Source organism: Silurus meridionalis, chromosome 22, assembly GCF_014805685.1.
Source record: "Silurus meridionalis isolate SWU-2019-XX chromosome 22, ASM1480568v1, whole genome shotgun sequence".
Classification (NCBI taxonomy): Eukaryota; Metazoa; Chordata; class Actinopteri; order Siluriformes; family Siluridae; genus Silurus; species Silurus meridionalis.
The window spans coordinates 4,513,122-4,539,061 of record NC_060905.1 but is presented as its reverse complement, the minus strand read 5'-3'; the positions used below and the strand labels follow the sequence as shown (position 1 = coordinate 4,539,061).

The 25,940-nt window shown below is 40.4% G+C and overlaps 1 protein-coding gene across 2 annotated transcripts in view; it reads right to left on the bottom strand.

Annotated features, from left to right (window-relative positions):
• The window catches only part of col5a3a (collagen, type V, alpha 3a), a 96,062-nt gene that overhangs the window by 5,325 nt on the left and 64,797 nt on the right, over nucleotides 1–25,940 (bottom strand). The window contains exons 28-66 of one of the 2 annotated variants that reach the window (XM_046834746.1): nucleotides 25,731–25,775; nucleotides 25,378–25,431; nucleotides 25,128–25,235; nucleotides 24,894–24,947; nucleotides 24,545–24,598; nucleotides 24,325–24,369; nucleotides 23,614–23,667; nucleotides 23,428–23,472; nucleotides 23,158–23,211; nucleotides 23,014–23,067; nucleotides 22,861–22,914; nucleotides 22,679–22,786; nucleotides 22,339–22,428; nucleotides 22,136–22,189; nucleotides 20,803–20,910; nucleotides 20,606–20,713; nucleotides 20,342–20,395; nucleotides 20,176–20,229; nucleotides 19,888–19,995; nucleotides 19,741–19,794; nucleotides 17,549–17,602; nucleotides 16,254–16,307; nucleotides 15,928–15,981; nucleotides 15,737–15,844; nucleotides 12,680–12,733; nucleotides 12,504–12,557; nucleotides 12,352–12,405; nucleotides 12,202–12,255; nucleotides 12,007–12,114; nucleotides 11,822–11,875; nucleotides 11,637–11,690; nucleotides 11,294–11,401; nucleotides 11,125–11,178; nucleotides 6,054–6,089; nucleotides 5,619–5,672; nucleotides 1,765–2,089; nucleotides 1,328–1,440; nucleotides 1,166–1,234; nucleotides 19–252 (exon numbers count right to left, since the gene is read on the bottom strand). In XM_046834746.1, the coding sequence (XP_046690702.1) occupies nucleotides 19–252; nucleotides 1,166–1,234; nucleotides 1,328–1,440; nucleotides 1,765–2,089; nucleotides 5,619–5,672; nucleotides 6,054–6,089; nucleotides 11,125–11,178; nucleotides 11,294–11,401; nucleotides 11,637–11,690; nucleotides 11,822–11,875; nucleotides 12,007–12,114; nucleotides 12,202–12,255; nucleotides 12,352–12,405; nucleotides 12,504–12,557; nucleotides 12,680–12,733; nucleotides 15,737–15,844; nucleotides 15,928–15,981; nucleotides 16,254–16,307; nucleotides 17,549–17,602; nucleotides 19,741–19,794; nucleotides 19,888–19,995; nucleotides 20,176–20,229; nucleotides 20,342–20,395; nucleotides 20,606–20,713; nucleotides 20,803–20,910; nucleotides 22,136–22,189; nucleotides 22,339–22,428; nucleotides 22,679–22,786; nucleotides 22,861–22,914; nucleotides 23,014–23,067; nucleotides 23,158–23,211; nucleotides 23,428–23,472; nucleotides 23,614–23,667; nucleotides 24,325–24,369; nucleotides 24,545–24,598; nucleotides 24,894–24,947; nucleotides 25,128–25,235; nucleotides 25,378–25,431; nucleotides 25,731–25,775 (3,054 nt within the window). Of the gene's footprint in view, nucleotides 1–18; nucleotides 253–1,165; nucleotides 1,235–1,327; nucleotides 1,441–1,764; nucleotides 2,090–5,618; nucleotides 5,673–6,053; nucleotides 6,090–10,854; nucleotides 10,921–11,124; nucleotides 11,179–11,293; nucleotides 11,402–11,636; nucleotides 11,691–11,821; nucleotides 11,876–12,006; nucleotides 12,115–12,201; nucleotides 12,256–12,351; nucleotides 12,406–12,503; nucleotides 12,558–12,679; nucleotides 12,734–15,736; nucleotides 15,845–15,927; nucleotides 15,982–16,253; nucleotides 16,308–17,548; nucleotides 17,603–19,740; nucleotides 19,795–19,887; nucleotides 19,996–20,175; nucleotides 20,230–20,341; nucleotides 20,396–20,605; nucleotides 20,714–20,802; nucleotides 20,911–22,135; nucleotides 22,190–22,338; nucleotides 22,429–22,678; nucleotides 22,787–22,860; nucleotides 22,915–23,013; nucleotides 23,068–23,157; nucleotides 23,212–23,427; nucleotides 23,473–23,613; nucleotides 23,668–24,324; nucleotides 24,370–24,544; nucleotides 24,599–24,893; nucleotides 24,948–25,127; nucleotides 25,236–25,377; nucleotides 25,432–25,730; nucleotides 25,776–25,940 lie in introns of those variants that run through there. The other variant, XM_046834745.1, reaches the window with a different exon arrangement.

The window sequence follows — 25,940 nt, the reverse complement described above, 5'->3', positions numbered from 1 at the left end:
TCTACATTCCCAGCTCACCTGGCAGCCATCATACTGAGGTGTTATAAAAGGCATCTTGTCGTGCGTCATCTCCTCGCCGTTGCCGGCCCGGAAGCGCAGGGCGTGCTGGTGCCCGTGGCTGGTGGCATCGTACCAGCCAGCCGAGTTCTGGCACGTGTAGGTGAAGCTTTGTCTGGCTGTTGCGCTCAGAAGCTTCAGGAAGGTCAGCTGGACCACAGGGACCGTGAGGCCGTCAGTGTCCACATACGAGAACTGCAGCAGGAGAAAACAGAGAGAACAGAGAAACAGGTCATCGACGTACCGTAATGCGAAATATGAAGCCCTGCTTTGTGTTCCACGATCTCATTAGGGAAATCTGGTGCAGGTTTGTGTAGCACCCTGCTTCAGAGTTGTTGTTAATTCACCAGAGACACACAGTCTTCTCCTCAGAAAACGAGTCACAGTGACATCTGACTGAGCGAATCAGCTTGACAAGGTCGCATGTGTCAGATTGTATGAATGGGCTTGCGGTGAGCAAAGCCTCCTCCGTGTCTCTGAATTCTTCTATTAATGAGCCGGGACTGATGGAGATATTTCATATGCGCTCACGAGAGTTTGGCCCGAGGCTCAGAATCGCAGACACATACTAATTTCTCCTCCAAGACCGCCGAATTCATTATTTCATTCTTTCTTTTAAACATTATTTTATTCCATTTACTGGTCAGACATGGAGTCATGAAGTTATTCATATCACTAAGTTCTTTCAGTTCAGTCCCCAAGCCTTTCTCGCTTTCCCATAATTACATATCAAACATGTAATAATGCTCTAATGAGCCTATAGCTATAATAGGAACTCGAAGGATATAATTATACACGATGCATATGCACTGTACCTCATTTTTCAAAGGTCGGAGTGTGTGGAAAAAAAAAAACAAGCTGATTTATGAGTAGTACCGTAGGACTGTGTTTGACGTCCAATTTTCGCACGAATATCTGAATATGCAATTTATCACCTTCATTAGTGACCTACGATAATAATATTAGTAATAGGAATGGAATCATTTTTTATTATTCCTGGATATTTGAGTTTCTTTTCTTGAGGATGTCGGATTAAAAGCGCAGCTCTCCACACTGACTTTCAGGCGTGCTGACGAGCAGGTTGATGATAAGACGAGGAGACTCGTACCTGTTTGCCCCTCCTGTACCGGCTGTACCAGCTGCCCGGCTGCTCTTTGCTCCAGGCTGCGAGTTTCACCTGGATTTTAACGATAGAGACACAGATCAGAGATCTGAACAGCAAGTGTGTGAATCAAGGCCTGGCTGTACGTGACTGTGCTTTGGGACGCACCGTTTCGATTCGTTTATCCGGATGCAGGCAGGTTTCTCCGTCAGCCGTGAAGTTGCAGAACACCCGAATGGAATCTTTATTGCAGCCCTGATTCGGGTCGATCCAATATTCACCTAAATGGGGGGGTTACAGTAGTTTAACAGTTCATTAAGAGAGCATTATTTTTGAATTTGAAGCAAATAAAATACGTTCGATAAGCCTTTTGTTGTACAATTGCGTTTGCCAGTCAATATATTTACATTATCCACAGCGACTTACATATATCTTATTCATACAACTAAGCAGCTAAGGGCTCAGGGCCTTGCTCAGGGGCCCAGAAGTGGCAGCTTGGTGCTAGTATTTAAACTCACAACCTTCAAATCCAAAGTCCAATGCCTTAACCACTAAGCTGCCACCTCAAACAAATGGCTAACCTGCCTGTAGTAAACAGGTCATACCATCTTTATAATGCGGGTGGCACATCATCAGCTCTTTGCAGGTGCGTGCCGGACTCTCGAAAGTTCCCAGTGGCTTCCTCATCAGCTCCACCTCCAACTTCATGGAATTCAAAGTAGCGAACACCTCCTCCATTCCCTCAGCATCCTCCAGAGGAGCATCAGCCTGCAGGAAGTCCTCCATGTTCAGCTGAGCCTCCGCTTCATGGTCCTCTTCTGCGGCTGCAGAATCTGCGCTGGATCCTCTATGGGTCCGGTCCGAGGTCCTCCGACGTTTTTTGCGTCCCTCTCGGATGGGCAGCGGCTCGATTATGGTGGCCGGTGGACCCTGAAATCAACAGGGCAAAGGCCAAAGGGGGCAAAAGGATAAATTAATTTGTTGTATTTTGTTAAAGATGCATTTTGTAATCTATAGCGCCCCCTGTTTTAAGTGAGGTGAATTACAAATGCTTAGGGTAAAAATCGTCTGTTGAAGCTATTAATTGTTTGTATTGTGCTTTTTAAGGATGGGGCAGTCAGTATAAGGCAGTTTTCTACTCAGGGTGGAGCTACCGAATGGCTCAGAAAACTGAAGAGAAAAAAAATTTATGACTCAAATCTATGTCAACTGCACCTTTACCATAATTTACCTTTAAATAATTTTGATTATATGTGTGATATCAACACAACTAACAAGGACTACTATATTGCAACCCTGCACCTTGGACTTTTTCAGGTAAAATGATCATTGCACTTCCTTTCTTTATTATTTGCACTGCCTAATTTTACATCCCTGCACAAACTATATAGTTTCCTTATTTACCTTTTTCCCTAGTTAGTTATAGATTAAGTTCATAGATTTTTTTTTTAGATTTGGTTTTATATTTTTACCACCAGAACACCATGACATATTCCCTATACATGCAACCCATGATACTGATTCTGTACACTGGTCAGCTGACTGGGAATTATTTCTCTGAAGTATCCACAGATAAATTTATGTGGCATGTCAAATAGCAAAGTAGCAAAATAAAAACCATTTTTTTCCAGTCAACTAAAGAAATTGAGCTCAATTAATACCCATGTATTGTAAACATGGGTAATTTCATTCCATCACCAAATTACTGTGTGCGTTTGTGAAAAGAATGAAGAGCCGGCCACTTTGCTCCTCCACCATCTCTTTCATTCACCATCATCACCACAGATACACACAGTGAAGATTTACACCTTTTTATAATCCTTTGGCGACAGGATGTAACCGCATGACTATGAGGATAATAAATCCTGCTTTAATGTACGGTACAAGAGTGTTTATTGAGTGACGTGTCTAAGGCGTGTACTGTATATGACTGGGTATTAATATGTCTATGATAGGATATAAAATACGCCATGGCAAAAAGTGTATCGCTGAAAAGAGTTATGTGTAGGTCTGAATAGTGTCAGCGATTATTAATTAGGATCTTTTTATTCCGATTTTTAAACCCTGTGCTTTTGCTTTATTGTGTAATCCCTGAGCTGAGCTTTAATAAGCTGTGAAGAGAAGATTCATGAAGGGCTTACAGGTGGTCCCCGTGGTCCTGCAGGTCCTGGGTCTCCTCTCGCACCGACCCCTCCCTGAGAAGGGAAAATAAATACGGAGAAAGAGAAGCGAAATCACTAATTACCGCATCTGAACACCTCCCAAACACCCTGTTACCATCTGGCAGCCGACTCAGAAGGATTATCCGGAGATGAGCAGCAGAATTGCTCTCTCGTGCGATACAAGAGAAGGGCTGCTGTAAACAACAATGGCTTATATAGAGGCACTCGGAGACCATCGTACAACACCATCGTACAGCAGCATTAATCAATAGGGAAGAGAGAAATGGAGAGAAAGACAAAAAGTTAACTGAATCACATACTGAGATACTGTGATGAGAAAAGTGAAGGTCAGAAAGGATGACTAGAATGAGCAGAATGATGAGGTGAATAGGGAATGAGTGTGAAAAGAAGATCAAAATATATATATAACATTGAAGAGAAGAATTACAAACCTCATCTCCTTTGGATCCCTTTTCACCAACGGCACCCTGATAAAGGTAAGAAAGTAAAGTTGAGTCCAAAAATTTGCCCATCCTTTATGATGATTTTTAAGAAAAAGAAAAAATGAACCCATTTACATATATCTTATTCATACAACTAAGCAGCTAAGGGCTCAGGGCCTTGCTCAGGGGCCCAGAAGTGGCAGCTTGGTGCTAGTATTTAAACTCACAACCTTCAAATCCAAAGTCCAATGCCTTAACCACAAAGCTGCCACCTCAAACAAATGGCTAACCTGCCTGTAGTAAACAGGTCATACCATCTTTATAATGCGGGTGGCACATCATCAGCTCTTTGCAGGTGCGTGCGGACTCTCGAAAGTTCCCAGTGGCTTCCTCATCAGCTCCACCTCCAACTTCATGGAATTCAAAGTAGCGAACACCTCCTCCATTCCCTCAGCATCCTCCAGAGGAGCATCAGCCTGCAGGAAGTCCTCCATGTTCAGCTGAGCCTCCGCTTCATGGTCCTCTTCTGCGGCTGCAGGATCTGCGCTGGATCCTCTATGGTCCGGTCCGAGGTCCTCCGACGTTTTTTGCGTCCCTCTCGGATGGGCAGCGGCTCGATTATGGTGGCCGGTGGACCCTGAAATCAACAGGGCAAAGGCCAAAGGGGGCAAAAGGATAAATTAATTTGTTGTATTTTGTTAAAGATGCATTTTGTAATCTATAGCGCCCCCTGTTTTAAGTGAGGTGAATTACAAATGCTTAGGGTAAAAATCGTCTGTTGAAGCTATTAATTGTTTGTATTGTGCTTTTTAAGGATGGGGCAGTCAGTATAAGGCAGTTTTCTACTCAGGGTGGAGCTACCGAATGGCTCAGAAAACTGAAGAGAAAAAAAATGTATGACTCAAATCTATGTCAACTGCACCTTTACCATAATTTACCTTTAAATAATTTTGATTATATGTGTGATATCAACACAACTAACAAGGACTACTATATTGCAACCCTGCACCTTGGACTTTTTCAGGTAAAATGATCATTGCACTTCCTTTCTTTATTATTTGCACTGCCTAATTTTACATCCCCTGCACAAACTATATAGTTTCCTTATTTACCTTTTTTCCCTAGTTAGTTATAGATTAAGTTCATAGATTTTTTTTTTTAGATTTGGTTTTTATATTTTTTTACCACCAGAACACCATGACATATTCCCTATACATGCAACCCATGATACTGATTCTGTACACTGGTCAGCTGACTGGGAATTATTTCTCTGAAGTATCCACAGATAAATTTATGTGGCATGTCAAATAGCAAAGTAGCAAAATAAAAACCATTTTTTTCCAGTCAACTAAAGAAATTGAGCTCAATTAATACCCATGTATTGTAAACATGGGTAATTTCATTCCATCACCAAATTACTGTGTGCGTTTGTGAAAAGAATGAAGAGCCGGCCACTTTGCTCCTCCACCATCTCTTTCATTCACCATCATCACCACAGATACACACAGTGAAGATTTACACCTTTTTATAATCCTTTGGCGACAGGATGTAACCGCATGACTATGAGGATAATAAATCCTGCTTTAATGTACGGTACAAGAGTGTTTATTGAGTGACGTGTCTAAGGCGTGTACTGTATATGACTGGGTATTAATATGTCTATGATAGGATATAAAATACGCCATGGCAAAAAGTGTATCGCTGAAAAGAGTTATGTGTAGGTCTGAATAGTGTCAGCGATTATTAATTAGGATCTTTTTATTCCGATTTTTAAACCCTGTGCTTTTGCTTTATTGTGAAATCCCTGAGCTGAGCTTTAATAAGCTGTGAAGAGAAGATTCATGAAGGGCTTACAGGTGGTCCCCGTGGTCCTGCAGGTCCTGGGTCTCCTCTCGCACCGACCCCTCCCTGAGAAGGGAAAATAAATACGGAGAAAGAGAAAGCGAAATCACTAATTACCGCATCTGAACACCTCCCAAACACCCTGTTACCATCTGGCAGCCGACTCAGAAGGATTATCCGGAGATGAGCAGCAGAATTGCTCTCGTGCGATACAGAGAAGGGCTGCTGTAAACAACAATGGCTTATATAGAGGCACTCGGAGACCATCGTACAACACCATCGCAGCATTAATCAATAGGGAAGAGAGAAATGGAGAGAAAGACAAAAAGTTAACTGAATCACATACTGAGATACTGTGATGAGAAAAGTGAAGGTCAGAAAGGATGACTAGAATGAGCAGAATGATGAGGTGAATAGGGAATGAGTGTGAAAAGAAGAATTACAAACCTCATCTCCTTTGGATCCCTTTTCACCAATGGCACCCTGATAAAGGTAAGAAAGTAAAGTTGAGTCCAAAAATTTGCCCATCCTTTATGATGATTTTTAAGAAAAAAAGAAAAAAAATGAACCCATTTACTGTAAAATATTTTTAAATATTTACTGTAAAAATTGTAACTATTTACTGTCAAAATTAAACCATTTACTGTAACAAATTTCCTATAAAATAAAATTATTAATTTACTGTAAAAATATAAGCATTGACAATAAAAAATATTATACCGTTTCCTTTTAAAAAAGTAAACGCTTTATTATATAGAATTAAATCATTTACTGTCAAACAGTTATGCTTAATAAAACAACCCATTTTCTGTCAAATTTAACCATTTCCTGTAAAAAAGTAACCTATTTACTGTAAAAAAATAACCATGTACTGTAGAAATTAAATCACCAACTGTAAAAAAAATAACCATTTAATGTATAAATGTAAACTATTTACTGTAAAAATATATATTTAATTTATTTAAAAAAGAATTAAACATTTAAAAAAATGTGTCTAAAAATATATAACCTTACTTTAAACAAATTCAACAATTTACTTAAAAAAATGTACTGTATATATATATATATATATATATATATATATATATATATATATGTATACAAAAGTGTTCTGCTATTAACTTGAGCCTTCTTTTCTTTTTTAATACGTCAGAACACATTTTTATATTTTTACGAATTCAGTCAAATAAAACTACATATTACAACCCAAAGATTTATACATGAACTATATAATAGGCTGTAATTGCCACTGTTGTATATACAGTGCATCCAGAAAGTATTCACAGCGATTTTGTTATGTTACAGCCTTATTCCAAAATTGATTAAATTTATTTATTCATTCAAAACTCTACAAACAATACCCCATAATGATAACGTGAATGAAGTGTGTTTAACATCTTTGCAAATATTTATAAAAATTAAAAACATAATTACATGGACATAAATATTCACAGCCTCTGCTCAATACTTTGTTAAAATTCCACTGGCAGCAAGTACAGCCTCAAGTCTTTTTGAGTTTGATGCTACAAGCTTGGAACACCTGTTTTTGGGTAGTTTCTCCCCCATTCTTCTTTGCAGAACCTCTCAAGCTCCATCAGGTTGGATGGTGCACAGTCTGGACTCTGGCTGGGCCACTCAAGGACATTCACAGAGTCGTCCCGTAGCCACTCCTTTGTTATCTTGGCTGTGTGCTGAGGGTCGTTGTCCTGTTGGAAGATGAACCGTCACCCCAGTCTGAGGTCCAGAGCGCTCTGGATCAGGTTTTCATCAAGGATGTTTCTGTACATTGCTGCATTCATCTTTTCCTCGATCCTGACCAGTCTCCCAGTTCCTGCTGCTGAAAAGCCTCCCCACAGCATGATGGTGCCACCACCATGCTTCACTGTAAGGATGGTATTTGCCAGGCGATGAGTGGTGCCTGGTGTCCTCCAGACATGATGCTTGCCATTCAGTCCAAAGTGTTTAATCTTTGTTTCTCATGTTCTGAGAGTCCTTTAGGTGCCTTATGGTAAACTCCAGGCTGTCATGTGCCGTTTACTGAGGAGTGGCTTGGTTTGACTGCAGAGTGCAGCAGAAATGGTTGTTGTACCGGAAAGTTCTCCTCTCTTCACAGAGAAACGCTGGAGCTCTTTCAAAGTAACTATCAGGTTCTTGACCACCTCCCTGACTAAGGCCCTTCTCCCCCGATAGCTCAGTTTGGACAGGCGGTTCCGCTGTAGGAAGAGTCCGGGTGGTTCCAAACTTCTTCCATTTACGCATGATAGAGGACACTGTGCTCATTTGGACCTTCAATGCTGCAGAAATTGTTCTGTTCTCGTCCCCAGATCTGTGGCTCAATACAATCCTGTTAACTGTAGGGCCTCATATAGACAGGTGTGTGTCTTTCCAAATCATCTGCAATCAACTGAATTGACCACAGGTGACTCCAATCAAGTTGTAGAAACATCTCAAGAAAGATCAGTGAAAACAGGATGCACCTGAGCTCAATTTTGAGTGTCATGGCAAAGACTGTAAGTACTTATGTTTTTTTTTTTTTTTTCGTTTTTTATTTTGGATAAATGTGCAAAGATTTCAAACAAACTTCTTTCATGTTGTCATTATGGTTAGCATTGTTTGTAGAAATTTTTGAAAAATAATGAATTTAATTCATTTTGGAATAAGACTGTAACAACAAAATGTGGAAAAAGTAAAGCGCTGTGAAAACTTTCCGGATGAACTGTAACTGCACAAAAAACCTCTCTGGACATGTGTTCATTTTCACTTTCAATAAATAATAAAGAAAAATTTTATAAAAAAAGATCCAAACTTCATTTCTGAAAGGGATAAAGTAATAGAAAATGTCAACTTCTATTCAATTAAGAGGTTTTTTATAATTTTTTTATCCCTGTTTTTATCTGTCTAGTGCAGACGAATCTCACATATTACACACATTTCACCTGAAAGGATCGCGGTAAAGAGCGTCTGATCACCAAATCCCAAAAAGATAAACATGAAACTGCATAGAAGCCTGCTCTGTCAGAGGTTAAGAAAAATCTTGTCTTGTAGGCTTAAAATTGGAAGGAACAAAAAAGACTGGGCTCTGTGCTCAAAGACTGTGAATGAAAGAGCTATAATCAGTGAGAAAACAGAGACAAAAACCAGAAGGGACAGATTCATGTTTTCAAAAATAGTGAAGTCAAAAGCGCATTGTAAGAGTTTGCAGCGCTATAAAGAAATAGTGCAGTATACATCAATTAGGGATAACATTATGACATTATAACGTTATGACCAGTGAGTAAATAACACCGAGTGTCTCTTCAAGCGTGTTGAATTTGAGCAAATTCTACAAGGGCCAAATTGCAACGTTTAGACGTCTGGGTCAGAGCATCTCCAAAACTGCAGCTCTTGTGGGATGTTCCTGGTCTGCAGTAGTCAGTATCTATCAAAAGTGGTCCAAGGAAGGAACAGTGAAAGGGTCGTGGGCGGCCGAGGCTCATTTATGCAAGTGGGAAGCGAAGGCCGGCCCATGTGGTCCGATCCAACAGACGAGTTCTTGTAGCTCAAATCTCTGACGTTAATGCTGTTAATGCTTGATGGGTCAGAACTGTTTGCTGTGGCAGCAAAAAGGGACCAACACAATATTAGGCAGGTGGTCATAATGGTATGCCTGATCAGTGTACATAGACAATCAAGATCCATCATAGAACAAATCTGAGGAACAGACCAATGCCAAGATGTGGGATAGAAACAAGAGCAAAAAGACAAAAACAAATGACACAAACTTCACACTACAAGGACGATCGATCAGTACTTACAGAAAGTCCGGGAGGTCCAGGAGGCCCAGTAGGACCATGCACTCCGACAACACCCTGCATGCCACATGGGAAATTTCTAACATTAATTACTGAGACAAGCAGACACTTAATCAATGCTTCAGCGTGCTTACTGTGTGATAAAAGATGATGTATTAAACTTTGCACATACCAAGTCACCTTTAGGACCAGGTATTCCCTCATTTCCCGGCAAGCCCCGGTCCCCCTTCTCTCCCATGTCCCCTGGAGGCCCGATGAGCCCGATCAATCCTCCGTGACCCTGTAAGATATGCAAAGAGTAACACTCAGGCAAATTGCTGTGTAAGCAAGTATCATTTCTCAGACAGATTAGTTTTATTTATTATTCAGGGCTCGAGGGTAGTCGCAAAATAGCTTGCAGAACAAGAGCAGCGCCTTTAATCCGATTACAGATAGTAGGTGAGGTGTTGTCTTTAGTAAAATGTTTTGAACGTTATAATGATGAGCTCCGTCTGGGCTATTGTTACAAGTCTCTTACCTTCTCTCCCTTGTTGCCTGGATCTCCTTTCAGCCCTGGGAGTCCAGCAGGTCCCTTAAAAAAAAGCAAAGAAAAAAATGATAAAAGATGAGACTTTATCATTTATCACCACCTCAATCAGGAGCTCTATTGGATACAGAGGTGAGTCGATGATGTGAGATTGAGAGAACTGTCAGAGCACGTACCATAGGGCCAGGTGGTCCGGTTTGTCCGGGGGGACCGTTTAAACCCTGTTCTCCCTGAAGAGGAAGCAGGACGATTGATTAGCCAAAGGCAGATTGATTTTGTGGGAAAGTCTAGCCACACAGTTTGTGTGTGTTCACGTAGCCTTATATCGGATACTGTGTGTGTGTCAAAGTGTTTGACTTACTGCAGGGCCTGGGATCCCACGTAGTCCATCCGGACCAGCCCTACCAGGTTGTCCCTGGGGTCCCACGGGTCCTGTCTTTCCAGGTGGACCCTCTTTACCAGGTGAGCCCTGGAACAACAAAATGTGGTTATAGTGTGAATCTTCTGCAAAATATCTATAATCAGTGAGAAAACAGAGACAAAAACCAGAAGGGACAGATTCATGTTTTCAAAAATAGTGAAGTCAAAAGCGCATTGTAAGAGTTTGCAGCGCTATAAAGAAATAGTGCAGTATACATCAATTAGGGATAACATTATGACATTATAACGTTATGACCAGTGAGTAAATAACACCGAGTGTCTCTTCAAGCGTGTTGAATTTGAGCAAATTCTACAAGGGCCAAATTGCAACGTTTAGACGTCTGGGTCAGAGCATCTCCAAAACTGCAGCTCTTGTGGGATGTTCCTGGTCTGCAGTAGTCAGTATCTATCAAAAGTGGTCCAAGGAAGGAACAGTGAAAGGGTCGTGGCGGCCGAGGCTCATTTATGCAAGTGGGAAGCGAAGGCCGGCCCATGTGGTCCGATCCAACAGACGAGTTCTTGTAGCTCAAATCTCTGACGTTAATGCTGTTAATGCTTGATGGGTCAGAACTGTTTGCTGTGGCAGCAAAAAGGGACCAACACAATATTAGGCAGGTGGTCATAATGGTATGCCTGATCAGTGTACATAGACAATCAAGATCCATCATAGAACAAATCTGAGGAACAGACCAATGCCAAGATGTGGGATAGAAACAAGAGCAAAAAGACAAAAACAAATGACACAAACTTCACACTACAAGGACGATCGATCAGTACTTACAGAAAGTCCGGGAGGTCCAGGAGGCCCAGTAGGACCATGCACTCCGACAACACCCTGCATGCCACATGGGAAATTTCTAACATTAATTACTGAGACAAGCAGACACTTAATCAATGCTTCAGCGTGCTTACTGTGTGATAAAAGATGATGTATTAAACTTTGCACATACCAAGTCACCTTTAGGACCAGGTATTCCCTCATTTCCCGGCAAGCCCCGGTCCCCCTTCTCTCCCATGTCCCCTGGAGGCCCGATGAGCCCGATCAATCCTCCGTGACCCTGTAAGATATGCAAAGAGTAACACTCAGGCAAACTGCTGTGTAAGCAAGTATCATTTCTCAGACATTAGTTTTATTTATTATTCAGGGCTCGAGGGTAGTCGCAAAATAGCTTGCAGAACAAGAGCAGCGCCTTTAATCCGATTACAGATAGTAGGTGAGGTGTTGTCTTTAGTAAAATGTTTTGAACGTTATAATGATGAGCTCCGTCTGGGCTATTGTTACAAGTCTCTTACCTTCTCTCCCTTGTTGCCTGGATCTCCTTTCAGCCCTGGGAGTCCAGCAGGTCCCTTAAAAAAAAGCAAAGAAAAAAATGATAAAAGATGAGACTTTATCATTTATCACCACCTCAATCAGGAGCTCTATTGGATACAGAGGTGGGTCGATGATGTGAGATTGAGAGAACTGTCAGAGCACGTACCATAGGGCCAGGTGGTCCGGTTTGTCCGGGGGGACCGTTTAAACCCTGTTCTCCCTGAAGAGGAAGCAGGACGATTGATTAGCCAAAGGCAGATTGATTTTGTGGGAAAGTCTAGCCACACAGTTTGTGTGTGTTCACGTAGCCTTATATCGGATACTGTGTGTGTGTCAAAGTGTTTGACTTACTGCAGGGCCTGGGATCCCACGTAGTCCATCCGGACCAGCCCTACCAGGTTGTCCCTGGGGTCCTACGGGTCCTGTCTTTCCAGGTGGACCCTCTTTACCAGGTGAGCCCTGGAACAACAAAAATGTGGTTATAGTGTGAATCTTCTGCAAAATATCTGAACGTCTTGAGGGAAAAAAAAGCTAACAAATATTCACCTTTGCTCCAGCCTTCCCCTGTTTTCCTTCATTTCCCGCAGTACCTACATGTCCCTGTTAAAAACGAGGCAAAACTTACTCTAGATATATTCCAGTCAGTGATTTGACATGAACAGACCAAGTTACATAATGAACAAACTAAAAACCCACCCTTCTTCCTGGTGGTCCAGGAGGTCCTGGTTCTCCAGAAGCACCTGGAGGTCCCTATAGACAACCCAATATATTTGCAGAACATTATGACATGTTCATAGAAATTTTCATTTCAATCAACCCATCAACAATAACATTTTACAAACACTCACAGCTTTCCCAGGCTCTCCATTATCTCCCTTTGCTCCTGGTCCACCATCAATACCCTGCATGCGACATTTATAGAGGCATAAAATGTACAGATGTGCCATGGTACAAAATGAAAACATTCAATGCTTTAACAGCAGCAATAATCAGTGACACTAGTTTGGAATTTAATGGCACTCACATTTAGACCTGCTTCTCCAGGGGGTCCTGGGTCTCCGGGAAATCCGATGGGGCCCTACAGGGATTTAAAACCTTTACTTTTACAAAAAACGCTGTAAGGCACATTTACACGAGTTACTATTTACAAACCTTGCTGGGTGTATTTTGTTTTGTTAGAAGCATGAAGTATGGTTGCACTTCTTGACTGCAGCTAGCTTGAAGAACTTTTTTTCAAACGCATCTATCTGCGATCACCCTGCTACCTCTGCACTGACAACAGGGCAATTAGCCCATGGTCTAGCTGTCACAGCGTTAGCTGTAACCATTTCTGATGCGTACTGAAGATTGTCAAGTCATTTCACTAATTCCTGATTATTTTACATAAAACCACAAAAAACACGAGGTAAAACTGCTCTCCGTGACCTTATGTCATGTACTATTTAAAAAAAACTGTATCTACAAGAAAGCTAGCTAGAGGCGGTTTAGCTTATTCAGCACAAAAGGTCTGCGTGAGCAAGAAAAGCCACCTGGGTTTCTGTTTGTGGGGTAAAGCAGGCAGCTGACATGAGCAGAGTCCTGATTCTGATTGGGGAAAAAGGTGGAACTTCAGCTGAAGTTCAAAAATAAGACAGAAAAAAACAACAAGAAATAAATATAGCACAGGAAACAAAAGAGGACAAATAGCCCTAAAAACATCACGATTTTCTCTCGAGTGGGCTCTTCAGAAAGAAATGAGCTAATGATAAGATTGTAATAATAAAAATCACACTGACATTAAAAACAAGTACTACAACCAACACCAATCCTGTTACTACTACTATGACTCCTATTACTACAGCTACAACGTCTACAACCGTTACCAATACTACTACTACCACTAGTATAAATAATGATCACCCCTAATAGTACTATCAAAATTTCCAAAAATACCACTACTACCAATAAAATTAATAATATAATCTATTACTACTACAATTACAACCACTGCTTTCTGCTACTATACCACCAAGACAACTACTACTTTTAGTATAATAATTACCATGTGTACTTCTACTACTATTACAATAATCACTTGTACTTCTAAAAATTACTTCTACCAATACTACTTTTAATGTAATAATTTCCATGTGTACTACTACTACTACTTTTAGTATAAAAATGACCACTTGCACTACCACTACTATAAATGCTATTACTACCACTACTATCAATACTACTCCTATTACTACTACTACTACTACTACTACTACTACTACTACTAATAATAATAATAATAATAATAATAATAATAATAATAATTACTATTTGCACCACTACTACTACTACTACCACTTATATAAATACTACTACTACTACTACTTTTAGTATAAAATGACCACTTGCACTACCACTACTATAAATGCTATTACTACCACTATTATCAATACTACTAATGCTGCTACTACTACTACTACTACTTCCACCACCACTACTACTACTACTACTACTACTACTACTACTACTACTACTACCAGTACTACTACTACTTTTAGTATAAAATGACCACTTGCACTACCACTACTACTACTAATACTGCTACTACTACTACTACTTCTACTACCACTGCTACCAATACCACTACTACTACTACTGCTAATTTTAGTTTATAATTACTGCTTGTTCTACTACTAATACTGCTACTACTACTACTACCACTACTATCAATACTACAATCAGTATATGAAATTACCACTTGTGCATTCCATAATGCTAATACTACTACCACAACTTTTAGCATGACCACTTTTACTACTACCATCAATATTTTCAATACTACTACTACAGTACTACTACCACTAATGATAAAAACATTAGTATAATAACCACTTGTACTACTACCAATAGTACTACTACAACTTTTAGTTATACTACTAAAAGTAGTACTGATACTCATAATACCGATTCTTCTATTTCCACTAGTAACATGGCTACTACCTGCTACTACTACTACTACTACTACTGCTACTACTACTACTATGAACACTGTTCCACTACTACTACTACTGCTACTACTACTACTACTACTATGAACACTATTCCACTACTACTACTACTACTACTACTACTACTACTACTACTACTACTATGAACACTATTCCACTACTACTACAACAAACACCATTCTTCTACTACTACTGTCTATACCAATACTTTTCCTGCTTCTAATACAACTGCTATTAATATTAATTACCATATTGTCCTGAATATAAGACGATATTTTTTTTAATGGAAGAGCACATCAAAAATAATGTCGTCTTATATTCGAGCTCTAGACTATTGTCAATAAGACTGCACACCCGCGAAAATAGGTGACTCAAAATACAGGTAAACGAGTTCACTGGACTGAAACAACCTGTTAAAATGTGGTCGTTTACAGTTTTTTCACTCATAGTGATAAATGCTTATTTATCCAACAACCGTCACACAGACAAGTAATACGGCATGTCAGAATGTAATGTCAGAAGATGGCAAGCCTTAAAAGAACGCCTTACAAATGCTAATACCGGTAGTCAGAGAAAAGCTTAGTCTGTAGTAAGTCTGCTCTGCTATTGGATACTCCAGGCATGGGTATGTTCATGTTTTTTCACATGGATAGACAGCCTGGGGTAATTGTTATTAAATCTAGATTCGCTGCAGGTAATATATAATATGCCATATAAAAATTTTTAAAACAAAAGTGGTCTTCAAAAAGCATTTTTCCAAAACATACACTTTGAAAAGGGGATCGTCTTATAATCAGGGTCGTCTTATTATCGGGACAATATGTTACTAATTTTTTAAAGGGAGTAACGTCTGAGATGTTGATTTTAGATTTTAAACACAGTATTTTGTACAAGACCTGTCTGGACCTGCTCACTTTGTCACAAAATCAGCACAATAATGCGTGCATCATCCGTTTTCTGTTCATTTCATTCAGGATTTTGTGCAAATGCTACACATTCATTTGGGTGAATGGAAAACCCACTATAGACAAACAGCTATTGGCAGAATTGAATAAAGACTATAGCTGCTCTGAAACTTAAAACAATTTCCCACATACTGGATTTCCTTTGGGTCCATCCTCTCCTGGAGGACCTCGGTTTCCAGGGGGTCCAGCAGCACCGGGGGGGCCTGTGTCCCCTTTCTCACCTATGTCTCCTTTCTCACCCTGTGAAGCAACAAGTGAGAAGGTGACACACTTATCTGGAGAACTGAAGAAAACCCTGAGCTGAAGAATGGAGATCAACTCACAGATGCGCCTGTTTCACCGACGTTTCCTGGATTCCCAGCCTCTCCGTCTTCACCCTTTTAGGAGTTAATGAAATAGTTATACTTGAATTTCTACGTTGGATAATTAAAATGTTTATTTTTTAAATGCATTAAGACTAAATACTAAATCAAATCATACAGAACAAAAATTATATTATATTATTAAATACACTAAAACCTATTAAACATAAGTTTTCCAGTTTCAAATTAACGTTGATTTGTGTTCAATTTGAATTTATTTTTGATTCTTTTCATTGTTAATTTTATAGTATATATAGAAAAATACACTTTGCTGCATTTTTGCCCACCTTTTCTCCTACTAAACCAGGCTGGCCGACTCCACCAGGCATCCCCTGAGCACCCTGAAACCATGAGAAAACCAGGCTAAGCTTCCTCACACACACACACACACACATTTGTGTCACAATGCATAGTTTTTAACATATTTGCTTCAGTAAAAATCTATATATTGGTATATAATTATTAGTAGATCCGCTATACTTTAATTATTTAAAAAGTGACCAATAATTTGTGACAAGTATTTAATGTGTAGATCGATTTCTCCTCGCTAAACTGTTTCTCTAACGCGTTCTCTCAGCTATGTGAATACGACGTAACACTACGGAGACCGAGGCGTGTCCCGAGAGTCACATAGAATCGCATCATCTTTGGGGTGAATCGTATCGTGTCACATCAGTAGCTGCTTCATAAGTATTTTTTAATGTATTGTATTTTTAGCTATGCATCGAAATGCAAATCGCATCAGCCTCAGTTATGAAGATGCTCCTCGCTGCTAAATATATATTATATAATGTATATACTCACAGTGTATATATATATATATATATATATAGTACCTGTGAATTACACAAATTTTTATGGTGTGGATAAAAACGATGTAGAAATGAACACTGTATCAATTACTGTTCATTCCAAATGATGTATTCAAATTCCAGTTCCATATCGACATCCTTCCACACTTTCTCAGAGCCACCTGCCTCATCCGTCTTGTCTCGCCTCATCTCGTCTCACCTCACCGCCACACTGTGGACTTTTCAATTATTAACAAGCGGAGGATGTTGAGAGGCGGCCATTAACAGAGGTAAATATAACTCTCTCTCTCTCTCTCTCTCTCTCTCTCTCTCTCAGGGATGAGAATCTAAAGCTGCTTAATCTTTCAGAGCGAAGCAAATATAACTCACAGCTAGAGATCATAGTCTACGAGTGAATAATTCAAAAATCAGGAAACGGAAAAAAGAGAGAAAGAGAAAGAGAGAGATAGAAAGAGATGAAGACACCAGGAGGTGAGTGAACATACTGCCTAGGTAATTATATACATTCACGGTGCATTAATTCCATCTCCCCTCCGCAAAGCGAGTGAATGTGATGCGCTGTAGATATATAGCAGGCACTGTAGCTGGTAGGAGAAGCCATTAAAGCTGAGGATATGTCGAATTAAAAGGCTACAAAGCACACCGGCCTTGTTATGAGTCACCTGGAGAGCAGGGTTATTATTTTGGCTCCAACCAGCCGTCAGCGATATCCTCCTGCCTCCTGGGTGTAAATATGTCCTATAGTACTGCAGAGACATAAAGACACTTACCTCTCCACCAGTCGATCCCACAGCGCCTCTGGGGCCGTGTTGTCCCGGAGGGCCCTGATGAAATGAGGAAAACACAGGTATTTATCATTCATTATGCATCCAATCGCACTCCACTCTCTCTCTCTTCAGGACTCTCCTTGGCCTGACCCTTTTGCTGATAGTCTCGCTCCGTCTTTCTGTTCATCAGCACTTCTTGCAGTCGATGTCAGAAAAAGGGGTTTTCAGTGCACCTCATCATCGCTCGCTGACAACGCGGTGACAGGCCATTGCGAGCAGCCTCATTTTCCCCGCGACAGTCTCTTTCTTGCTGCCACTTTTTGACGCAAGTTTTAATGAGCACCATCTCACCCGTCTTACATTCCTGCAATACTAAAATTCCTTCCTTCCAGAAATCCTGAAAACCTTTTCCACTTTATTAAACAAGCCCCAAATCCTAACCTTAACCCTAAACCCAAGCATTAGCACTAACCCCTAAACCTTAACCATTTGTACTAACCCAACCTTAACTTTAATTCTTACCCTAAGACGAATAAGTCAACACTTAACCATTGACGCCAATCCTAATCTAATCCTACCTTAAACCCAACCTGCAAGTCCTAACTCAAACCACCAACCCTTCATCCAAACTACAATTCTAACCCCTAATAACTTCAGTCCTAAACCAAAACCAGCACCAAATATTGAGATTTACTCTAACCCCAGCCTGAACCCTAACTCCCATTCTAACGCCTAGCAATAAAAAAAAAATCACCAAATAAAATCTTTAGTCCACAGAGTATTTGGCTGCACACTTTGAAATCTAGCACTAAATAAAAAAAAAAGACACTGACGCTACTAGAAGAAAGCTGGAAAATCCCATGATCCCCAACATGCACACTTCACAGCACACTGCTCCTGCTTTGTTTGGGCTTCCGGTTTTTCACTGCACTTCCTCTAAACCCCTTTCTGTCTAAATGCTTTTTTTGCATTTCTTCATACCAGACAGGGCCACACGGAGCCAGCTACAATGGAGCATGCTCATTACATGGTCCAGGCTCATGGTAATCTGATTAACAGATGTCACACTGCCTTCCTCCTCACCATCACTGTCTCACTCCCTGTCTCTCTCTTTGTCTTGTTCTTGTCACTTTTCCCTAAGAGACTCATCACACACATATGCAAAGCCTCCATTTTTCCATCCTATTTCCCATTTATCTTTTTTGCTAACCAGTATTAAACCACACACACAGGAGACATGGTAGCATTTCTAAAAATGCTAACTTCAATACTGCCTGTATGACAACTCCCCCCTGACCATGTTTAGTGAAGTGCTCCTCTAAACTGTACATCCATGGAGTTATTTATTTTTTCACAACAAATTCATTGTTTCAAACCAAACAGCATCTGAGCACCGAAAGTACAGTTTAAATACCAGAGTATTTACTAAACAAACCTGGCCTGATTCGCATTTGTTTTTGAATATGGTAATTTCTTTCATTCTGACTCAACATGCTAATTTGTTTTGCTTCTAGATCTCATTAAGATACTGAATCTCATTAAGAGACTCCATTCGTTATGTTTTTTTTCTTTTCCAAAATGACATTCACGCCCCTTTGGGTCTAAATTGTGGATATGCTTAACATACCTTAATAATTCTTTGGATGGAACAATTCATTTGCAAGGATCAAATGTAATACTGTGAGCAAAGGCAGGGATTAGAAGGCTTTTTAAAGCCTTCATTGACAACAACATAAACATGAAAGTCCTTCTTCCTGACACTTAAGGTTCTAACCTAAAGATATGAATACTGATAAGACCTCTGGCATACTGAAGTCACATAATGTGAAAACATAAACCTATTTATTATAGATTTATGAAAACTTATAACAGCTTTGTGACATTGTAATGGCATGACATAATTTAGAAGATCACAGTTATGTGACATTCCAGAAGTATTATAATACTTGCAGACAAAATTCAAAAAATGTAATTAAAATAGAAAGTAAAATGCTTTTATTGTTTTTGTCCAGCCAAATGATCCACAGCCAGGTACCGGTCCATGGCCTGGTGGTTGCAATCCCTAAATTTTCAAGACTTTTTCTGCTTAACCTGCAATGTTCTGTATGTTGAAAATTGCCCCATATATTAAATGATTCATTTCCAATCATGTCAAAAAAAAGAACAAATTTAAACAGAAAGCTATTATAATTCACCAGTGGTCCAACATGACCGCTTTCTCCCTTCTCTCCCGGAGGTCCCGGCATTCCCTGTTCACACACAGGTACAGGTCATTAGTGTCACTGCATCAAATGCACTGACTGTAGGCAATGGAAAATTGAAACTTAAATGGATTCCTTTACCTGCAGCCCCAGTGGCCCAGTGGCACCTACAAGTCCTCGAGGTCCTTCATCACCTTTCTGTCCGTACATCCCTTGTTGGCCTCGAGGTCCTGGCTCTCCATCTGCACCCTGAAAAATTTCAGTTCTGCCTTTGAAATGCTGAACTGGTTCGCTTTTTCTTTTGCTTTCCGTTCATAATAGAAGGAAACAGAGGACTATTTTGATGTATGTGCATTAGTGTTATTATTTTGATCATTATTTACAGTATATATCATTTGCAGTAGTCAGTAATTGTAATGGCGCACATACTGCAAGTCCGGGGGGTCCAATAGGTCCTACACTTCCTGTTGGTCCTGGGGGTCCCTAGGAAGCAAGAAACAAGGTTATGATGGGTTGGTCATTCACTTAATGACAGAATGTAATCAATATTTCAGAAGCATTGAAATGACACACACTGGAATAGAGTCATTCTTACCAGTTCTCCTTTGTCTCCTTTGCTTCCTTTCTGTCCCGGACCTCCAGTCTCTCCCTATTGAAAAATAACCAGCAGCGTAAGTCTACAGATTTATAAAATATTAACAATTAACATAAAAATGGTGGTCCGAAAAAAATGGTTGTTGGTGGTGTTTATAAAGTTAGATACATGAAGTCTTTGAAACTGCAATCCTGCTACGAAATTTAGAAATGGAAGTCACATGATCATTCTCAATTATTCCAGAAATACCCTGTATATACATACCTTATCACCATCCTCTCCAGGTGGACCCGGAGGTCCAGCAGATCCTGGTAAGCCAACAGGCCCCTGTTCTCCATCCTGTCCAGCAGGACCTGTAGGTCCTTTTTCTCCCTAAGTAGGTAAAAACAAAGAAGTATGAGTTGAACAGTAAGTCTGACTTGAACAGACAGATATTGAAAATAATTATTTTCAATTCTTACTGGTTCTCCTTTCTCCCCCATTGGTCCAGGAGATCCGACTCCTCCAGCACGGCCTGGAAGCCCAATCCCACCGGCCGGCCCAGAAGGCCCTCTCTCACCGGTAGCACCCTGGGAAAAAGATCATTTTAGACACTATTTTTTATATCTTCTCTGAGAATTGTTGTAGATCTTGTCCATGCTGTCCTCTCTGTCACCATTTTAGACCTCTGACATTAATTTTGAACCATGCCCAAACCAATGAGCTACTATTTTCCCAGGGACTCTATCCCTAATGTCCTCCCTGACATAAATTTCTTCCCAGTTTTTATGATGGCTCTGACATCATTTTAGACCAATTCACTTTTACAGCATTTGGCAGACACTCGTATCCATAGCAATTTACAATTATTCAATTTATTACATAGTAGTGAGGGTTAAGGATCTTGCTCAAGGGCCCAGCCATGGCATCTTGGTGAGGATAGGGTTTTTAGATCTTTATATCCAAAGTCCAATGACTCTGAAATCATTTTGGAGCCTGTATTAAATGTCCACTCTGACATCATTTTAGACCATGTTTCTAATGCTCGCACATTAAGACGCCAGTTTAGACCCTGATCCTAATGTCTTTTCTGACATCAGTTTAGACCCTGATCCTAATGTCTTCTCTTACATCTGTTTAGACCCTGATCCTTATGTCCTCTCTGACATTAGATTAGACTCTGATCCTAATGTCCTCTCTGACATCAGTTTATACCCTGATCCTTATGTCCTCTCTGACATTAGATTAGACTCTGATCCTAATGTCCTCTCTGACATCAGTTTAGACCCTGATAATAATGTCCTCTCTTACATCAGTTTATACCCTGATCATAATGTCTTCTCTGACATCAGTTTATACCCTGATCCTAATGTCCTCTCTGACATCATTTTATAGCCTGATCCTAATGTCCTCTCTGAAATTAGTTTAGAGCCTGATCCTAATGTCCTCTCTGACATTAGTTTAGACCCTGATTCTAATGTCCTCTCTGACATTAGTTTTGACCCTGATCCTAATGTCCTCTCTGACATCAGTTAAGACCTTGATCCTAATGTCCTATCTGACATCATTTCAGATTCTTTTTTTTTTTTTTTTTCCCAGAACATTTTGAATCCTAATCCTGCTGTCCTTCTTAACTATTTTGGACACAGCTCCTGCTGTTTAATCTGTCCTGACATATTTTTTTTTTTGTTCCTGTCAATCATTTTAGATACTGTTCATGCTGCTCTGTAGTGTCCGCTCCCTTCCCGTTGTCCTCCCAACATCATTTTAGAGGCTAAATGACATTATTGACTTGTCAGCTCATTGTGCACTTACAATTGCTCCTGCAGCACCAGGAGGTCCTTCTTCACCTTTTAACCCGGCCGCACCCTAACAATCCCAACAAAAAAACACACACAAACACAGTGAATAATCCACACAGCTTGAAACATTGTTTGCCTACAGCACTCCTTCTATGTATTCTTGAATGTTCTCTGCACAGTGAACGGCAAGATCAAATGAATCGAGGTGTGTTATACCGCAGAGCCTGGCATGCCTCGACTGCCTCTAAACCCACGGCGCCCAGCAGGGCCGCTCTTTCCAGGAATCCCCATGGGTCCCGGATCACCCTGGAAACCAGAAAACAAATAAAAAGATTGTTTGCTTTCAGTGCAGGCTAAGTGTGAGCTAACAGCTTGCTTTCTCATTGAAAGCCATCAGGAACATTTTCCAGAGCTCCTGAGAATAATGATAGATGTGGCTTATTTATAACCAAACAACTAATGATGATGTAGGTTCTGCTGCTGCTGCTGCTGATGATGATGGTGATTAGGATGATAATGATAATAACAAGGAATGAGTGAGTGAGGAAGTGTTCACCTTGGCACCTTCCTTTCCTGCCACTCCAGGCAAACCTTGCTCTCCAGGAGGTCCCGGGGACCCAGGGTGACCTCTGTCCCCAGCTGTTCCAGTCTCTCCAGTTTTGCCCTGAAAGAAACCATGCAAACTGAATGTCAAATCTAAAAACTATTATAATAATAACAATTTGTCCTCAGACTCACTTGCGGTCCGACCACTCCAACTGGTCCTGGTTGTCCTGTTTTTCCTTGGAATCCCTGCAATCAAAAAATGCGATGATCATATCCACCACATGTACATTCTAGCACATTTCTTGCTAGAAATAATGAGGACTGTATACATTCAAAGTATCTCACCGGCTCTCCTCTTTGGCCTGGATGACCTGGCAACCCATCCTTCCCTGGAGGCCCCTTAAAAAAAAAAAAATACACAATAATTTAGAACTGAAAATCTGCCCCCCGTCCTAAAACATTGCTGTGATAATAATGCATATTTCCCACATTTGGTCCCTTAGGTCCTGGATATCCGTTCTGTCCCTGTGGTCCTTGAGGACCCTATAAAAAGAGAGCAAAGAAAAAAAAAGAGATTATTTGTGGCATTTTTTTTTACTACAAATTCAGCACTTATTCTGCTAAAAACTGCAGACTAAACCACATTCTGCCTCACTCTCGTTAAATGTGAAACAAAACACTTGCGACATAGAACTGAAGGCATTTATGAAATGAGGAGAAAATGTTAGTACGCTCTTTTTCCTAGAGGTTCAAACTTACCTTTTCTCCTGCGGGACCTGGTGCGCCGTCATGGCCAGACGAGCCCTAGTGAAACAAAAAGATTAAATACAAGTAATTGTGCATTTTATTACAAAGCCAGCATTCAGCAACATTTTACAGCTCCTACTGTTTAAATAGAGTCATTATGTAAAGAGAAAAAGGGGTGAGAGGTGTAGACTTTCTCACCTTGGCTCCTGGTGCTCCTGTAGCTCCTCTTGCCCCTCGGCCTCCACGTGCACCCTGCGGTGAAAGTGACACCGTCATAAATCTTGTAACCCCTGCGTTTGCTGTACTATTCACTCGTGACTTTCGGGAAATTTAATTGGTAGATATGTGTGGGGTTTCGAAAATACTGAATAAAACAGCTTGTTTTTATTGCAAAAAAAAAAAAATGGGCTAACGATTGTAATCGTAATTTTATATAATACACCACTTACCATTATTAAAATCAATGATACATTGAATGGCAACACAGGTTTATACATTACAATTGATTAATTGATGATTAATTTCATTCATTTTGCCATTAGTCTCCCTCCTGTGTCAATCAAAGTGACTTTAGCCAATCATTGGTGTTGGTGACCTCAGATACACAGTAACAGGGTGTGGCATTGGACACAACAATACACGGGTCATACTTGAGAAAGAGATGGTAGCTTAGTGTTTAAGGCCAATGAACTATGGATTGGAAGGTCGTGAGTTCAAATCCAATCCGCACCAGGCTGCCACTCCTGGGCCCCTGAGCAAGGCCCCTAAAATCATATCTGCTCAGTTGAATGAATGATATAGATATAAGTCACACTGGATAAGGACGTCTGCCAAAATGCTGTAAATGTAAACGGGTCATCAGAGACTTTTGTCTGTTATTTAGTGTTTGTGTAGATTTTTTCTACTTACATTAGGACCTCTTTCACCTGCTGCTCCTGGAGCTCCTGCAGATCCCTGGAAAAGTAAGGGGACTAGAAATGAGCAGACCCGTGTGTGTGTGTGTATATATATATATATATATATATATATATATATATATATATATATATATATATATATATATATATATAAACCACACACACACACACACACACACACACACACAAAATTGCCTTTCTTTCTCCCTTACCCTCTTCCCCTTCTCTCCTGGCATGCCTGCCACTCCTGGAAAGCCGACGGATCCCTGCAGGCCAGAGCAGAGGCTAATCAATTAGCGTATTCCTCTCATTAATCTCCTTCTCAATTTAATTAACTAAACATTAACCTCAAAAATCACATTACCATAAATAAACCCAACGTTAATTGTTGTCCCTGATAACCTATTAATAAAACAGAGTCTTTAATAGCCATTAATTGGCCATGGTTTCATTATTGTAATATTCACATAGCAAAAAAGATCGAGCCTCCGCTCAACTCTCTTTGCTGCCAGCGTATTTTTGTGCTTCGTGGTTGAGCGTGAGCAGGAGCTGCAAGCTTACCTTCAGGCCTTGTCTTCCTGGATAGCCGGGTAACCCCGGGACACCCAGCTTGCCCTGAGCAGATATAAATGTTATATGTGTTTAATATCATATAAAAGTAAATAAATGAATAGAATTCTGAACAATTTAAAGTTTGGTTCTTTTCTAATATTGGGTTTGTGATTTCAATAACATGGTGTGTGATTATTTTGATTATTTTTACAGTCATGTGTACTAAAGTGTACTGTAATGAACCTTTTCTCCAGCGATTCCAAGGGGTCCAGGTTCTCCAAAAGGTCCTGATTGGCCCTTAGGTCCCTCTGGTCCATCCTCGCCACGTGGTCCTAAAGGCCCACTGTCACCCTACATGTACACACACAAACACACACACACACAGAATTATGACAACTGTCTTAAAATAAAAACTCTATTTCAAATCCATATGCTGGAAGACGGCTTTTAAAAATGGATGCTGTTCGAAACATGGCCAAGAAAGAACTCTTACTCGATCTCCTTCAGCTCCCATGTCACCTTTGGTCCCCGGGAAGCCATCTTCTCCCTGCCGTGAATGGAAGAGAACCGTTCATCCATCACTGACTGAATTTCTCACTATATTGCACACCAAGCTCTTAGTTTTGTTGTTTTTTTGGTGCAGGAAATATAAACTCGCCAGCCGAGTGTTATAGAAAACAATTTATCTAGAGATGCCACTATTGGCATGGCATGCAGCCCGGCCTTATCTCAGGGTTAGTACAGGGTTAGTAACCTCTATTCTCCAGAGTATCTCCGACTTCTGAGAGAAAGTAGACATTAAAAAAGAAAAAAAGAGATATGGAAAGTTTTTTTCTCCCCTCATACCTTCTCTCCTTTGCTTCCTTTCAGACCTCGTACTCCATCAGCACCCTGTTGGAAAAGAACAAAAGGCATCAGCGAGGCTGCGTGAGTCTCAGCGCGCAGCATCGCCTCCGGGAGGAAAATACTGACCCCAGGCACCGAGACTCAGATATCTCCGACTGAGCGTGCACACACTGCTTTTATAGCATGATACACACCGGGGGAAAAAATGCA